Here is an 18,494-nt window from a genome sequence, read left to right as displayed (position 1 = left end):
TTTTCATGTTTCCCCAGCATTTTTTAGGGCTAACATCTTTAGTGGAGCAAACTTTTGGCGGTGCTTTCCGGTGTTTCATGGTCTTCATCCTTAATCCTTGGTTCTCGCTCAATAGTTGTTGTCGCTTTTGAAAGCTTAGGTTTGAAAAAGTATATCCATCTTGCCTTTTCTCTCCTCAGATGTGTTTTTTTTTGGCTATGCAAAGCAAATGACCATCTCTAAGGTGCTAGTCACATGATCTATTTGAAAAACAATTTTGACCCATTGTAAAAATATATATTTTTTGTTCATTTCATTAATTTATGTTGTTTGTTTTATTGCTTTACCACTGTTGGAGCAGTTTTGTGTTGAGTGACGTAATGTGGCAGTGGCGCCAATATGGGCGATGACGTCACCACTATGCACGTATAAATCAATGACTTACTCAGCACAGGTGGGGAACGCTGGCGGATATAGTTTTCAACCGCATGCAAACACACGTGTATGTTATAGATGACCGCAGAGTTGAGAGTACCTGTATATTGCTTTGTTTGAAAGTTTGAAGATGCGAAGATTGCATTTTTTGTTTAGTTATTTGACCATACAACATGAGTCTGGACTGAATTACCACGGTTTGCTTGACCATACTTATTGACAATTTGACACCTTAGATTACCATCGGCCACGTCGTTTTGTCTGATCCTGCCGGTTGACATCGACACATGGTGAGTGCGCGTTGAAACATTCCTAAATCAGTGTATTGAAAATTGTCAGAACAACAACTTTTATAGGCAACATTTTACTGGCAGTCTTAACTTTGGGGGTGGCGTGGCTCAGTGGTAGAGGAGTTGGTAGAGTAGTTGTACCCCAACACAGAGGTTGTGGGTCCGATTCTTCGCCCTGATGAACTCGTCTAAGTATCCTTGAGCAAGATACTGAACCCCACGTTGCTCCTGGTGCTGCGTCACCAGTAGGTGGATGGCGATGTAGTGTAAAGCACTTTGAGGGCCTTGAAAGGTGGAAAAGCGCTATACAAGTATAACACCTCCAATTCATATATTGTAAAGTCAATTCTATGCAATTACATTTTCGCCAACCAAGGGGGCTAAGCCCCCCTGGATCCCTCATTAATCTCCACGAATGCACTCAACAAGTACTAATTTTACTTTATTCACTGAATTTTTTAGCAGGTTCAGAGGGGTGGAGGAAAAACAAAAAAAGTGGGAGACTGGCCTCAATTGCGAAGCAAGATGGAATCAGCACCAGTTCAGGTAAGGGGACCATTTCCACAACACAAAAATAGGCGGAAACCTATTAGCGGCATTAAGTGAGGAAAGAAAAATGGCAACGTCCAACTCAAGCATACACCACACCGTAATTAAATTTTCTACGTTGATAGCAGAGGTTGCGCTAGACATTTTCGTTGTCTGTCATTTTGACTGACAGGGTCATAAAAATCCGGTCATAGTCTATTTTTACCCGTCACTTAAATTTTTAAAATGATAATGATGACATATTCAATAGTATTTAGTTTCCATTCATTTTTAATTAATATTGTAACGCTTGCTTGGCGGCGAAAAATTAGACACGGAAGTCGTGGTATTTTTCTCCCTTTTTACTCTGCTTACCGCGAACAACTCCGACCCCAAAGAAAAGGAGGCAACGATATAGACCCCAATCACCAACGTCACACAATGATCTTAATTGTGGTTGTCAGCCCAAAATCTTCTAAATATATATTAAATGCATCTTACCAGATATAAAAAGACTACTACATAGTCTGTGGTGATCGTTTGGTGCTCAGATTTCTTGTCGAATTACAGCAGTCCATCTCGCTCTCATCTTCGCGTCTCTCAGAATACGGTAGAACTTCAAGTCTCTCCGTCTATCTTCTCTGTTACAGCAACCAACCGCCACACACGCCTTCACCATTTTGATTATTAATATTAACGAGCAGGAAAACACGCCGTAATAGGAGGCATGTACGTAGCGGTAATGTATAAACATGACGGGCTGACACACAATATGGCGGCTCCGGTCAGGGGGGCGGAGTTGTGACGTCATGTGATTGGGGTCTATACACAGGCGGCAGTCTTGTCCATCAATTGGATGACGCGCTGGCACACCGGGTGCACCAATAAGAACCTCGCGTTGATGTGTCAATCACGGTGCCGCCACCAGACCCCGGTTACACTACAATATTCTGATAGAATAGCCAACGACGTCATACATTAAGAGAGACAATAGCCAATTAATATGCTAACTCGCCACCCTGTGGTCTGGGGTGTGAATTGCAACCTGTCAAAATGACTGACGGACTTCAGTTTTTTCCGTCACCGTTTTAAAAAACCGGTCAACGACGGAAAATTTCCGGTTAACGCGACCCCTGGTTGATAGTAATGTTATCCATTATCCAACAACTACAAACATGGTAAGCGAGTAACCCCAAGCATGCTCACACAAACGACAACAATTGAATTAAATTGACTACTTCCCTGTTTTTTACCAATGTAAATTAATATGGTGGCACTGGTGTCTACAATTTGAGTTGATAGCATTTGAGATACTGAGGTAAAATAGTAATTTTACCTCAGCTCAAGCTTTCAATGCAGCAGGAATCACAAAATCACTGTTGTATGTTGCATTCAGGTGCAACTCCAAAAGGGAGGACAAGGGAAGCCCTGTATGCCATACGAGGCAATTAAATACATCTCTGTCATAATTTTTTCGCACTAATTAAAAGGTAAAAGGCTAAAAGGTATACAAAGAGTAATATTAAGACTCACAAAGTTCCCTAATTATTGACATTGGTATTAAAATCAAAATTTTAATGGTTTTCGATGGCAGTTGAAACCTGTTAAAATCACTGAATTATGGAAAATAACAGGTCATATACATTAATATGATACACTAAGTTTTTGGAGGCAAAATACAGTTGCGACTCAACTTGAATGTGGGTTAGAAGAGGAAGAAAGTCCTTAAGATGTTTATGGAGTTATTTTGTGGGAAGTCTAATTGTATCACTCACGTTGGCCAGATAAACAGATTATACTCTGTTTCTGTTTTTTTTTGTGCATGCTCGAAATAAAAAAAGGGTCATCATTATCATCATCATCATCATCATAATAAAGGTGGTCTTTTCTCACTAAAACTATGGAGGCATTAGCTACCGTTAGCATTGCTAACGCAGCTCAGGCTCCGACAAAACACTGAATGGTAAATTAGCTTTTGTTTTTCTCTAATGCCACGCGAATCTAGACTGGCTGATCCCCGCCATGTTGTCACCTCCGGAGTCTCTCCTCGTATCCTGCATCCGGTGCGGTAACTTCATGGAGGCCCATCAGGTTTCTAAGGCGGCTAGCACTGTTGACGACACCCAAAACGTTCTTTGTTCTTTTAATTTGCTAAATGTTCCGAAGGTGTCACTGGTGTTCGACCTTGAGGCATCGGCATCCTGCGGCGAGCTGGCCTTTATGGAGCGTTATAAGGAAATCCTGGCTGAACTTGGCCAGGTGGAGCAGAAGATGGAGAGCCAGTCAATGTCATCGTCTTCGTCGTCCTCAGAGGGCCTGTGCACGGGTTCGGTTGGCGGGGCAGCTCGCAGCCGACTGGGCAGCAGCGGACTATCCACCCTCCAGGCTATTGGAAACGCCGCAGCAGCAGGTATGCCGTGTGTATCTGATGATGTTGCCAATATATGGATATGGTGAATCACATTACCAGTTTAGTTTTGGCTTTCTTCTGGTTTTCTTGGCGTTTATCAAAATAGGCTTTTAATCAGCTTTAGTGAACTATACATAACTTTATATAACTTTAGTGAACTTTATTTTGTATATTTATATTTTTCTTTACATATACCGTAATTTCCCGAATATAAGGCGCACCCGTGTATAATGCGCACCCCAAATTTACTTGTAAAATCTAGGGAAAATTATTGTACCCGTTTATAACGCGCACCCTAATTTTAGAAGAAAACAGAGCTTGTGTACAGATACAGAGATGTCATTTTACTGACTGGTGAAACACAGCACAAGCATAGCACATTGGTAGTTCAAAACGCTACCGTAAACTGACAATATTTACAGTAATAATATGATTTGACAACTTCTCCAACTTACCAGAATCTAGGAGAAAACAAAACAGATGTGACTTTTCTTTTAAAGGCTGCTGTATAACTTGCTCGTTTCCTCATGATGAATAAATGTTTCTTCCATGGATTGATACGGTAAAATGAAAGTGAGAACGTAAGTCGGAAAACCGTGAGAGCTCATAGCTGTCAACACGACAGTAACAAGAAGGAACTATTGTTATTTGGGTTTGAGTTTCCCGAGGGACCGATATAGTTGACGGACACAGGAAGTGTGTGTCCTTACATTTGTTATGGTCCGAATTGCGGAGCTGCAATAAACGTCGACTCAAATGAGTTCAAGAAACTAAATTCTGTGCTTTATGAAGAGTGAAAAAAGCAGAATTTAACACAGACGAAATCATTCAGCCGATTAGAGTGAAGTATTACCGAAACAAAACGGTGACGTCACGTACCGTAATGGTCGGCAACGGGTCGCCGCATACGTTTCTTCAACACAACGTGGCCGTGTCAATGAAAAAAAATCGGTTTATATATATATGTAATACATATATATTTCTGTCTCCATCCATGTACCCGTTTATAATGCGCACCATGAGTTTACAAGTTGATTTTGGGGAAAAAAAGTGCGCGTTATATTCGGGAAATTACGATAATCGGTTTACTTACTTTTGGTTTAGGTTCGTTTTTGCTAGTCTTGTTTTTATTTTGATTAGTATGTGTTTGAGTTTCATTAAATTTGTTTTAGTCTGATTAGATTTGAGTTTAGCCTTGCAATATCCGTGTATCATTCGTTCCTTCCATATCTGTTTTAGAATCCAAAATCGGAAACCGAATAACGACTGATTTCATTTCTTGTTTTAGAATTCAAAATCAGAAAACGGATAATGACTTATGTCATTTCTCGTTTTCAAATAAAAAATATCAGTGTATTGTTTGTGTATTGCATATCTGTTGACTAGAGCTGTCCCGACTAGTGGACGTTGTCGACGTCATCGATGACGTAAATGCGTCGACGGGCAAAACATACCGTCGACGGGTTAAAGTTTCAATAAAGTAAAGTAAAGTCAAGTAGAATGGCCGGCGCTCGCGATGCAAGCGGTTGTTACTGGCACCCCCAAGGGGGCCGCTGTTATTTCAATGTGACCGGCATTGTCAGATTGAGCAAAGAGGAAGAAAGAGGGCGAGCGAGAGAGAGGGAGCGAGATCGGTGAGTTGGAAAGTGTACGGGTAGCGCGGAGTTCAGTGGCTGCATCCCCCAAGTTTTTGTTTTGGTCAATAAAAGTATTCATAAAGAGCCATCCGACGCCTCTCGGTGTTTTTATGCACGCCGCCGCCTTCCTGAGGAGGAAATCGGACGAACCGACTACAACGAGCCAAGTGAGTCACCGGTTCACTCCTCACTACGGCGAGCAGTTGAAAACACCGCCAATTACCAAAAAGGGCAGAATTAGTGACACGTAAAAGTGGCATGAAGCCAAAAAAGCGGACCAGAATAGCCAGAGCCTGGAATTATTTCAAGGAAAATATGGAGGGTGCCACTGTGTGTACTCTTTGCTAAGCTTGCATACCATGGTAGCACGTCGGCTATGAACGAACACTTGAAGCACCGTCACCCAAGTATAATTTTCGAAGACAACAAGAAACAACAAGCTAGCGGATTGTAAGTCCATATAACTTTCTAACGATTTTTTAAAATGGAAGTTACCTTTATGTGTGTCGTATCAACGTGCATTTTTATTTAATAAAATAATTAATATCTATATAATACAATTATATAGTATATTTTTTTAAATTATTATTAAATTTATTAGGATCATGGGAGCTCCCACTTGGGGAAAATATATACATATATCCCATATATATATAATACAATAAAAATATATATGGAAACAGCACTGGCCTGCTTACTCTTATCCATGACTGCACTAATGGCAGTTACTTTGTATTATAAAGTATCATTGTGTATACACATATAGTAGTATACTATAAAATTAATACTATATATTTAATTTTTGTTACTGTGAGTATGTGTGCCTCTCATTCAAAATAATTTTTGTTATATTTCAGTGTGCCCTCTACTTTATCTATTTTCAGGTTAAAACAAACAAAAGTTGAACAGTTTTTCTCCTACCCCAAAAATGCAGAATGCACACCAGAAAAAGCATCTGAACTCACACAAAGTATTCTGAAAATGGTTGTCCGGGACATTGCAATTCATTTTAACATTTAGAACAATATCGACAATGACATACCACAAAAAAAGTAAGAATTGTTTTGACTCCTGTTTAAGAGGTGAAGTCTCAGTGTTTCCGATTACATTTTTTTTTGCACTAGTTAATGCCAGCAGCATTTGACCTCATTGTTTGTGATTTATTATTGATATTTTTTATTTATTTATACGTTAATAAAGAATTTAGGTGTTCCAAAATGTTTTTTGTGAATTAATAAGCTTCAACTAAAATTTCAATATTAAAGTAATATAAAAAAACAAAACAAAAAAAATTATTAGATTAGTCGACTAATCGTAAAAATAGTCGGCTGACTAATCGGGAGGAAATTAGTCGTTTGGGACAGCCCTAGTGTTGACGTTTTCGAAGTGGTGACCTGGCTGTTAATACACTGATACAAGTTCGCTGTTCGAAAACAGCGTTTTCCCCTCTTTAAAAAGCACGTAGATGTCCACCATCCTTGACAAAAAGGTTAAATAGCAATAAAAACGTTAAGTAACAATAGATGTAAAACGTGTGTTTGTGTGTATGTGTTTGCTATTGGCTCCACCTGTAGGTGTGGCCTTCTACTCCATCTCCGACATAGCAGATCGCCTACTCAGCACGCCGGCCTATCCGCTCCCTTCCCTCCAGGAAGACTACTGGACTAACCAGTGCTCGCTGGAGCCATCCCGGCCGGTGAGCACACTGCTGGAGGAGCTCAGTCCCCCCGCCATGGCAGCCTTCGACCTAGCATGCTGCCACTGCCAGCTTTGGAAAACGTCTCGGCAGCTGCTGGACACGGCTGAGCGTCGCCTTAGCAGCAGTCTGGAGGCTCGGGGTACGTAAACCGTAAGCGCTTGGATGAACTGACATCATCGTGATGACTATCTTTCTCCAGGTGTGCGAGTGGACCCCAAAGTTCCTCGTCCTGAGAACATCTTTGGATTTCCTCTGCTTTTACAGCAGATCAGCAAGATTCTCAATCATCCCACGACAAGCAAGAGCTCAGTCAAGATGACTGGTGAGTCGATGGTGATCAAAGCCCAAAATGGCTGCTGATAGTGAATGTCTCATTTGTTTTTAGAGAGTGCGGCGGGTGAAGAACAGGTGCTGGCCAGCCCTTTTGGCTGTTGCATCCAGGAGGTGTTGCTGTGCTGCCACCCAACGCTGAGTGAGGAGTGCATCGCTGCCAGACTTGCTCTGATGCAACGCTTAGATAGCACTCTGTCCAACCTAAGCTCTGCCACCAATGTAGCAGGTCAGTACGGTAATCATACTTACTTATTTCAGTGAATGATCATGTTTCACTGCCATTGATGGCAATGGACATCCAGTCTATTTGGACTGGAAGTGGTAAGCCCTCCCAGTCTGTACATCTTTTGGCGTCAATGGCAGTGAATGAGTTATTTATAGTTTATTGCTTTTATTAAACCAATTTTAATTTTTCTATAGTTTAACAAAAATCAAATCAAATATTTAAATGTTTTTTCTGCATGTAATTTTTTCGAATTCTATTTATAATTGCATTTTTTTATTACTCAAGGCTTTGTTTAATTTATTTTATTTTTTTTAATGATAATTTTATAACTATTTAATTGACCCCCCCCCCCCCCCCCCCCAATGGATTTTTCAAGGCGGTATTTTCATTTTATATATGTTTTAAATTCCTCATCACAAAATACGTGCGGTTAACACGAATACTACAATTGGATTCAAATCGGGATCGCAAGTTGGAGACCCTCGTCCTATATGAATGTACAATGTACAGTGGGGCAAATAAGTATTTAGTCAACCACTAATTGTGCAAGTTCTCCCACTTGAAAATATTAGAGAGGCCTGTAATTGTCAACATGGGTAAACCTCAACCATAAGAGACAGAATGTGGAGAAAAAAAAACAGAAAATCACATTGTTTGATTTTTAAATAATTTTTTTGCAAATCATGGTGGAAAATAAGTATTTGGTCAATACCAAAAGTTCATCTCAATACTTTGTTATGTACCGTTTGTTGGCAATAACGGAGGCCAAACGTTTTCTGTAACTCTTCATAAGCTTTTCACACACGGTTGCTGGTATTGTGGCACATTCCTCCATGCAGATCTCCTCTAGAGCAGTGATGTTTTGGGGCTGTCGTTGGGCAACACGGACTTTCAACTCCTTCCACAGATTTTCTATGGGGCTGAGATCTGGAGACTGGCTAGGCCACTCCAGGACCTTGAAATGCTTCTTACGAAGCCACTCCTTTGTTGCCCTACCTGTGTGTTTGGGATCATTGTCATGCTGAAAGACCCAGCCACGTCTCATCTTCAATGCCCTTGCTGATGGAAGGAGATTTTCACTCAAAATCTCTCGATACATGGCCCCATTCATTCTTTCCTTTACACAGATCAGTCGTACTGGTCCCTTTTCAGAAAAACAGCCTCAAAGCATGATTTTTCCACCCCAATGCTTCACAGTGGGTATGGTGTTCTTCGGATGCAATTCTGTATTCTTTCTCCTCCAAACACGAGAACCTGTGTTTCTTCCAAAGTTATATTTTCGTTTCATCTGACCGTAACGCAGTCTCCCAGTCCTCTTCTGGATCATCCAAATGCTCTCTAGCGAACCGCAGACGGGCCTGGACGTGTACTTTCTTCAGCAGGGGGACACGTTTGGCAGTGCAGGATTCGAGTCCCTGGCGGCGCATTGTGTTACTGATAGTAGCCTTAGTTACTGTGGTCCCAGCTCTCTGTAGGTCATTCACTAGGTCCCCCCCGTGGGGTTCTGGGATTTTTTCTCAACGTTCTTGTTATCATTTTGACGCCACGCGGTGAGATCTTGCATGGAGCCCCAGATCGCGGGAGATTATCAGTGGTCTTGTATGTCTTCCATTTTCTAATAATTGCTCCCACAGTTGATTTCTTCACATCAAGCGTTTTACCTATTGCAGATTCAGTCTTCTGAGCCTGGTGCAGGTCTACAATTTTGTCTCTGGTGTCCTTCGACAGCTCTTGGGTCTTGGCCATAGTGGAGTTTGGAGTGTGACTGACTGAGTTTGTGGACAGTTGTCTTTTATACCAATAATGAGTTAAAACAGGAGCCATTAATACAGGTAACGTGTGGAGCCTCGCTAGACCTCGTTAGAAGAAATTAGACCTCTTTGACAGCCTGAAATCTTGCTTGTTTGTAGGTGACCAAATGCTTTTTTTCCACTCTAATTTGGAAATAAATTCTTTAAAAACCAAACAATGTGATTTTCTGTTTTTTTCCCCACATTCTGTCTCTCATGGTTGAGGTTTACCCATGTTAACTATTACAGGCCTCTCTAATCTTTTCAAGTAGGAGAACTTGCACAATAGGTGGTTGATTAAATACTTATTTGCCCCACTGTATATTGATAAAACATTTTAGAAAAATAATCATAATTCGTGCATGAATGGGTTAAATCTTTGCAGTGGATTATTCCATTAGAAATAATCCAGAAGTACTCTTAATTTGTCCCACATAGCAGTAAGATTCACTTGAAAGGTCACGAAGGGAACAGTTGGGCTTTTTGTCCATTGACGGCAATAAAGGTCAAAACCATTTTTTTTACTGAGATTGGCAGCGAATCTCCCAGGCACAACGGATTGAGCGTTTATTTCAGTCTATGGGTTGTTGTAATTTAAATTTTACGAACTACCACAGCACGTACTCTATGAATAAGACAACGTACAATAAAAACTCAATTGTCCTCTTCTCTCAGAGGGCGTTGCAGCATCCTCAAGCTCCCTCGTGGCACTGTTGTCGGAACAGGCCAGCCTGAAGGCGTCCGAAGTGGACGCTCACCCGGCGCGTTCCGGCATCAAGCAGCTGTTGAGCTCACTGGACCAACTGTGCCCCTTTGAGCCTGACGGAGACTTGGCCAGGCCTGACTTTGTTCGCACGTTTCTGCACTATGTCGACACACTGGCAGACCTGTTGGTGCGCAGCCTCGGATCAGAAGGTCTGTGGCTCATGAAAAAAGAAGTAGAAGAATCTATTTTGGCTTTCTTACTCCTTGATTGTCTCAGACCAGGCAAGTGAGGTGAAGCTGGGGAATCCGTTACCGGTGTTGCTTCAAGCTCCGTCGCAGCTTCTTTCCAACCTGCTGTTTGAGCGTCAGGTTTCTCCTGACAGGTATGATGATATGATTGCTGACGTTGAAATTCTTTGAGGGGCCATGTTTTATCATTGAATTGTTTGCCGTTTATTTGTGCATGTCTTTCTTTATGAATCAATGTCAGTAGGCCAGGCTTTTCGAAATCGGAAATCGGACAAAAAATTGCTATCGGTGCACCCCTATTTTGTTGGAGCATGTTTGTTGTTTGCTTACTATCCTCATTAAAATATGAAAACCTATAAATGTTTGGGTGGTTTTAGTTAAAGCATTTTTTTTCATCTGTGTGATTTTGACAAAGATAAAATCACAATTGATGGTGATTTTATGCAGAAATGTGAAAAATTCCAAAAGGTTCAGATACTTTTTCATACGACTGCATGCTTTATCTCGGATTAACTTGTTCATTGATGGTGCACTTTATACAATAGTGTGCCTTATAGTACAAAAATGATGGTACTTTATTTTTCTTTTAAATATATTTGTTTGTAATTTTTAACATTTATTTAAAATATGTTTATTATTATTTTTAACCTGTCCCGTTCAGCTGCTTAGACACGGAGAATAGGAATCATGTCCTTATGGTCTGAACATTTTTAAAGTATCACATGGGAGTTTGATCTACTCTCATTGTGGTTATTCATTATGTTTTATTCATTAGGAGAGGGCAGCAAATGGGAAAGAGTTATTCTGGGACAGAAAGTGAGGAAGCAGACAGAAGAGGGGAAGAACAAACAACTACAAGAAAAGCATTTTTACGCGCCTATGCTACCTGTTAACATATTGGTGCTATCGTTAGCTAATTATAGTTAACTGTGGACACCGTGTAGGGGGCCTGATAACCAAGGAGAAAGAGGAGGGGAAGCAAGTCAGTTTAAATTGAGCAAGTCTATTTTAAAATGTTTTGTATGTAATTTATATACTGTATATGTATTTGTTTTGTATATCAGTTCAGTAATACTGACTTTTCCATTTTTACTCAGAGAATTGCTGCTACCTCCTTTTGTAAAATCTATCTTTTCATATTTTGAAGTTTTTATGGATTATATTTGAATTTTTTTTTTTTACTTAGGCTACTCTCGCTTCTGAGGGAGGCAGGCCTTGGCCTCAGCGTCCAGCAGGTGATCATCCAGAGATGCTGCAAGGTCCTGCCTGTGGGGACCACCTTTCCAGACCAGGACAAGGATTGCGTTCCGGCTAGGAAAGACGACATTTTGTTAAGCTTGCCCACTTTGATGTCGTTACTCCAACGCCACGCCATTGAGCACGCCTCCACGCTCGCCATGGCCGAGCTTTCGCCCGACGCTAGCTTTGAGTCAGTCTCTTCGGAGGACAACTCCACCGCCAGTTACGCTTCCACTGCCTCGCCATCCACTTTGTCCCCGTCTTTTCTGCTTACGCCGTCCGCCCTAACATTCCTCAAATCTCGCTCGCCACTCATGGCGGCTCTGGTGTGTCTGAGCGCTTCAAAAGGCGAGAGCACTCGTACTCAGCCCTCAGGCTGGTCGGGGTACTTCCGCAGCGGACGCAAAGAGCCGCTGCTGGATGGCGAGCAGATTTCCCGTGAGGCCGATGCCCTCCTCCTGGCTTTCCCCGTGCTGCGAGCATACCTGGGCAGCATGATCGAACCCGTGCTGGGCCCAGCCTTGTCTGACGACGAAGGGCTCGGCACAAGAGTGTGTGGAAAACCTCTGTTCGGGCTCCTGTTTGCCGGACCTTGGGATGACTCCGCGCGGAATGTCGCAGTCGACGCCTTTCGACAGACGCTGGCTTCCAAGGATGTGGACAGAGCGCTGCGGCTGTTGGAACTGTACGGACCGAGCTGCGGCCAGCAGGGGGAGCTTAGGGACCGCCTGCTAGCCTGGGCTGCCTTAGAAGGTGAGGACATTCCTTTACACCTCCCTAAATGATTCTTTTGATAAACAATAACCACCAATTTTTTTGAGATAAAGGCCTCAATGATGAAACACCTCATTTACTCTTATATTATTCTGGGCTTTCCAACTTTCAGCTGGAAAAAAAACTAGCTGAGGAAAGTTGGACTATGAATGTGATGTAACTGCAATTGTATCATAGTTTTTGCAAATATCTAATCTGATTGATTACAAAGATAGTAATTGGCTTTCATTAACATCCTATTTTCATCCTTTTTTCTATGCCTTTTTTTATTATTACTAAAAGAAATTATATAAAAAGAGAATATTTAGATTTTTTTTCCCCTTTTTTTTTTTTTTTTTTTTTTTTAATTCCAGAGCCATTTTTAAAAATGATCACATTTAAAACTATAATAAAAATATTTAAATTACTTTTTAAAAATAAAAGATATTTATGATCTCATCATTCTTTTTTGTTTTTATTCAACGTTTTTAAAATATAGCCTAAATATAAATTGACACATTAATAGAGAAAATTGATTTTTTTCTTTGTTTTCTTAAATATGTAAATAAATAAACCTTTTAAAAATATACAGTACTGTGCAAAAGTTTTAGGCAGGTGTGGAAAAAATGCTGCAAACTAAGAATGCTTTCAAAAATGGATGTGTTAATAGTTTATTTTCATCAATTAACAAAATGCAGTGAATGAACAGAACAGAAGGATTTTGTAAATTGATAAAAATAAACCATCATTGTTTATATTTTTGAAAGCATTCTTAAATTTTAGCATTTTTTCACACCTGCCTAAAACTTTTGCACAGTACTGTATATATATATATATAATTATTTAGAGGCTCCAAAAAGAGGATTTGGACAATTTTTAGGTAAACAATGTCTCTAATTAATGAATCGACTATAAAAATAGTAAATAATGAAATAATTGATGAAGTTGATTAATTTGATAATCCAATAGTTATTGAGTGTTGGTCGATTTATTTTGGTGATGGCAATTATTAGCTGCCAGCCTCAAGTTGGCATCCAGTGAGTTAAATTTACTGAACAACTATGATATAGCTCACCTGCAACACACCTTCTTACTTGTTCTAAGCCTCCAGGCATTGATTGAAAGCTCTTAGGAAAGCCATACCTGGAATTGTTATATAAGTTTTTAGGAGTGTAAATAACTTACATTCCATCCAATGCTGTCAGAACCTGCAACAAATTTAAGACGAATCACGTTACATAATAAATACATTTTGCGCAATTCAGCTCACTTATTGCTTTCTTATTAACCCTTTGGGGCACTCATTGGCTACTTTTGACGCCGCTATATGCGCAATCAATTTTGAGTGACAGAAGCTGTCAGCGAATAATTGATGTTTGATTCTATTCAATTTTAAGGTTGTTTTGATGAACATTTTATTAGTTTATGATTTTATTTATTCATAAAAAATGTATATACAATATGAAAAGATATATACCGGTAGTTATAATTGAGACCTGCCATCCACATATACGTGGACATCTCATTTTGGGTATTATGGCATACATGATCCAAAATGTGATATCCACGTATGTGGACGCCCGGTTATTATTAGGGTTGGGAATCTCTGGCATGAAGCCAATTCGACATGTATCTAGATACACAGGTTACGATTCGATTAAAAAATGATACATTTTTAAGGCCGAGCAATTCGATACGATTCGATACAGTTTAAGAACGATACGGTTCGATACAGTGTGAAAACGATACGATTTGTTGTGTTTGTTCTTACAGTATTTTAAACATATAAAAAGACCACATTTCTATAGCAAAATTAAACAAGATTTCATACCAATGTATGTTTTATTTTTTTATGAAAAAAAATAAGGCTTACTAAATGACCATGATTTTGTTGGATGGTATTGATTATAAAATAAAACTCCGGTGACAGACAACAGTAAAGTGCAGTAATTCAATTACTGTATTTCCTGGTGTTGTGAACACAAGAGGTAAGTAATTTAAGTGCAAACGTTCAACGTAAACATCTTATAAACTAAAAAAAAGAATTAAACCTGCTCGTGTTATAATCATAAATAAATAATAAATTATGCTATACCACTGGTATAATTAAGGGAATAAAAACATGGCATTTTAGACAGACCGGTCGATAATAATTACTTTAACCTTATACACAGCAAAGTCATTCACCTATGCCTGTGTTTTCACATTTTTTTATTCCTCATCACTGTCCATATCTTTTTTTGAACGGCAGATTTTTCTTGAGGAAGATCAACTGATCCACATGTTCATGTTTAAGTATACTGCGTTTCGTGGAAATAATATGACGCCCTTTCCACCATTGTAGTGGGTTATTTTTCAGGCTTAAAAACTTACGATCTCTGTACCACTTCACACTAGCTCTGTCCCATACAGATCTGGCTGTCTTCCTCACTTCAAAGTCCGACTTTTGTTTTCCTGGTGGGTTGAAAATCAATCGCTGCATGTCGCTGGCGTTGGTGCTCAAACTGTCCATTGTTTTAGCATCTTGCTTCGTTGCCACTACTAGCAAAAGAAAACGCTACGGAGCGTGCGTTACAGTGGTTTTGTTAGCTCTCGCGTTGGTATGACACTCCCGTGACAATCGGGTAATGACGGTGACTATTAGCTGTTCTGCCGAAAGGCATGATGGGAAGTTGAGGCAACCACGACTGTGAGTGGTGTTTGTCCATATTACCGTATTGGCCTGAATATAAGACGGCCCTGATTATAAGACGACCCCCTCTTTTTCAAGTCTCAAGTTTGAAAAAAATACTTTTTGAACACCAAATTAATTTTTATACAGAAAATAATTACAGTACATCTGAAACAAATGATTATAACAATATATTTGAGAGAAAAAAGCATGTTATTTTGCGTCATTCAAATCTTAATATCTGAGCATTTAAATATGTAAACTAAAGTGCACTGCAATCACATTCGTAAATGAATGGCTTCTGGTTTTTGAAATGTAAATAAACCAATCTATTGTGATAAAACAACAAAATTGTAATAACTGCGTTAACCATCAAAGTGAAGTCTAACTAACTGTAGTCTTGAAACAAACCTGAATAAGGAAAAACATTGCAATAAAATAATGCAAACTGGTTAAACTAGTAGCTGAGATTTGTCATGAAAGAACATTACTTCAATGATATCTGGCACTATCTAGCGTCGTGAATAGGGAGAGTAGCTGAGATCTGTCATAAGTACAGAATATCGCTTCAATGATATCTGGCGTTATCTAGCGTCGTGAATGGGTATAATGTTTGGCCCGCAAATATAAGACGAACCCCTCTTTTTCAATCTTATTTCAATGCAAAAAACAGAGTCTTATATTTGGGCCAATACGGTACAGCATGTGTGCGGTCACACTCTCAGTGTGCTGTGTGGAGTATGACGACAGCGCAGCATATGCAGTATTACTAAATTATTATCATATTTAGCAATGCATTGTAGTAAGCACTAGTAGCCCATTCTTGTGCTCGCGATAGCCGGATCATCTCTACTATCGGTTCTTTGAATATTTAATGGCTAATTACTGTCGAATAAGAATGTTGCTATCGATATAGTCGTATCTCTCACCTTTAAAACCGGATATCCGGTCGTATCGGTTTATCGTTCTCAAACTTAGTTATTATGAGGCTAATTTTCTTAAGTTAGCAAAACTAGTCACTTGCCCTATAAAAGTACTAAATTGGATGTTTAGTAAAACGTAGCTTTTTAACCTTGAAGGTGACGAGGAAGGCATCGGCCACCTGTTTCGGGTGCAGGACACCAACCTGCGTGCTCGCGTGGCTCTACAGGCCATGGATCGCTGGCCGCTCCCTGCCTGCATGGACCTTCTGGACTTTTGCCTGGACGAGGACACTGAAGCCTCACTCAGAGTCGACCTGCTACAAAAGAAGACGGAGCTGGACATCTACAGCCAGGTAGTGTTGTACAAAATCACCTCTGGACAGTAAATGAACCATATAAAAACTTTCTTCTCCGGTGACAGATGTTAGCCTTACAGCCGCCGTTGCCGTGGGTTACGTGGCAGGAGCTGAGGGTCGAGTCACAGGCTAGCCCAGAGTCCATGCTAGCCCAGATGTTGGGGGCTAAGGTGTGTGCTCATTTTTGATGAATGCAAAATAAAAACAATCAAGACCATTCCATGAAAGAATTACATGTTTTCTGCAGGCGTTTTCACTTTGTGCCCAGTGGGCCAAGCTTTATTCTGTGAGCGAGCAGTCGAGATTGCAGCTGCAGACAGAGCATCTGCTGCATCTGCTGGACAAAGAACAGACAGACGAAGCCTTCCAGGTACCGGTGGTTAGATGGGATGGTCGAAGGAGTGGTAAAGTACACCATTAAAAAATGAATAAATGCATACATACAGTGGGGAGAACAAGTATTTGATACAATGCCAATGGGTTTTCCCATTGTGAGTGTAATTGTAATTAACGGTAAAACACTGGTAGTTGTGGTTGCCAGAATTGTACCATTAAAAAAAGAATATGAAAATTGTAAAACGTTTACAGTCAAATTAATAACAAAATACCAAAAAAAAACTACATTTTAAATGTTGTTTTTTACATTCAACAAAAAAAAAAAGTACCTAGTAGTAATTTTCGGAGAATGAACCGCTACTTTTTTCGTTATTTTGAATCCTGCGCTTTATAGTCCAGTGCGGTTTATTTGTCGATTTATTTGGGTGAATAGATAGCACTTTATTTGACAGCTGCGTCATAAGACCGCCATTATTATGACACTATTATGAGCATTAATGAATGCTTATAACAGATGTCATTAAGTGTCATCCGGCAAATTAGGTCACTAACCCCATTTATGTCCAGCTCGGATCTTTTACATCCATTCAAAAGTGAGATAATTTGACAGATATCTATCATAAACATTCATTAATGCTCATGACAGTGCCTTGTCATGATTATGATTGTCTTATGACAGTCTTATAGCACCACTGTCAAATAAAGTGTCACCAAATACCATAACTACCAATTAATGAAACAACTGGAACAGTAACTGAAGAAATAATTAGCACAGAACATGAATTTTAATTGTTATCTTCATCTGTAGCGCTGCAATGCATGTTAGGAGGCATGTTGGACGACAGCAGTGTTGACACCAGAGGTTGACTGTTTCCCCCAAGGGAGCACTGATAGTCAAATGAAGCTTCTTCAAGCAATGACCTGCAATGATGGTGGTTCACTTGGTCTTAAGAGAGTCTTATGATGCCGCTGTCAAATATGGTGTTCCCGGTTAATATCTTTTGGTGTAAATATCCCATTATACAATGAGGACAGCTGTGGCTTATAGTCCAGTGCGGCTTATCAATGAACAAATGCCTTTTTCGTGTCAAATTTGGTTGGTGGCCCATTGTCAGGTGTGCCTTATAGTCCGAAAATTACGGTATGTATAGAAATGTAACCGGTCTGCTGGTGATGATGACATAATTGCGCTCCCTTTCTCAGGCTCTTTGACCGGGGTTTGAATCCGCATTGTCAGCATTGTTTAGCGCGCTGACTACTTAGCCATCAGCCCAATTTGGTTTCAGCTGCCAGTCAGGAAGTAAGGTTTTCCTGACATTCTATATGCAACAGTTCCTCTAACCAGTCTTCAGTAGCTCAGTAGTTAGCACGCTGGACTGCTAAGAAGACTGTGTGAGTTTGACTCCCAATTGGATTGGGGGAGAGTGAGAAAACATGATACCACCACCATCAAAACTGGTTACATATCCACCGCAGTATAAAAAAAAATACTAGTATACCTCCTACCAAAAAAAGAAAATTAGGAACATAAAATTTACGGTTTTCAAAGCATTATACCGTTTTTAATGTGTATTTTGCGGTTTTACATAACCACAGTTGCCAGTATTTTAGATTTTTTTTAAAGTACAGTGAACAATGAGATCAACAGCTGAAAATGAGTTTTTGTTGAAACTTTACAGAAGTAAATCTATGCCACCATACTTTGAATTTGCAGCAAATTAAGACATTGGCTCAACAAAGTCTTCAGTGAGTATGACGATACATTAATCCTTTGACGACAATTCACAGTACACTGCAGGAATAAGATGACTTGTCCCTGATTACCTGGATTTTTTGTGACTAAAATTCTTTGTGACTGGATTTTTACAACTGAATTATGATGCTGAAAAAGCCAGCGTTAGAAATTCAAACTCCAGTGGCACAGATGAACTTCCT

General features: G+C 39.9%; 1 protein-coding gene across 4 annotated transcripts in view; it reads left to right on the top strand.

Moving 5' to 3' along the window:
• Nucleotides 1-18,494, top strand: part of zfyve26 (zinc finger, FYVE domain containing 26) — a 58,127-nt gene that overhangs the window by 14,469 nt on the left and 25,164 nt on the right. For 3 of the 4 annotated variants that reach the window (XM_057858814.1, XM_057858816.1, XM_057858813.1), the window contains exons 13-24: nucleotides 1,167-1,250; nucleotides 3,238-3,323; nucleotides 3,399-3,642; nucleotides 6,854-7,117; nucleotides 7,178-7,300; nucleotides 7,364-7,537; nucleotides 10,003-10,242; nucleotides 10,310-10,415; nucleotides 11,468-12,273; nucleotides 16,024-16,220; nucleotides 16,289-16,393; nucleotides 16,471-16,593. In XM_057858814.1, coding sequence (XP_057714797.1) covers nucleotides 1,167-1,250; nucleotides 3,238-3,323; nucleotides 3,399-3,642; nucleotides 6,854-7,117; nucleotides 7,178-7,300; nucleotides 7,364-7,537; nucleotides 10,003-10,242; nucleotides 10,310-10,415; nucleotides 11,468-12,273; nucleotides 16,024-16,220; nucleotides 16,289-16,393; nucleotides 16,471-16,593 — 2,552 coding nt within the window. The remainder of the gene's footprint in view (nucleotides 1-1,166; nucleotides 1,251-3,237; nucleotides 3,324-3,398; nucleotides 3,643-6,853; nucleotides 7,118-7,177; nucleotides 7,301-7,363; nucleotides 7,538-10,002; nucleotides 10,243-10,309; nucleotides 10,416-11,467; nucleotides 12,274-16,023; nucleotides 16,221-16,288; nucleotides 16,394-16,470; nucleotides 16,594-18,494) is intronic. The other variant, XM_057858815.1, reaches the window with a different exon arrangement.

This window comes from Corythoichthys intestinalis, chromosome 15 (assembly GCF_030265065.1).
Source record: "Corythoichthys intestinalis isolate RoL2023-P3 chromosome 15, ASM3026506v1, whole genome shotgun sequence".
In the NCBI taxonomy this organism is placed as follows: Eukaryota; Metazoa; Chordata; class Actinopteri; order Syngnathiformes; family Syngnathidae; genus Corythoichthys; species Corythoichthys intestinalis.
Note: the sequence above shows the minus strand (reverse complement) of the source record. Positions and strands in the feature narration are given on the sequence as shown.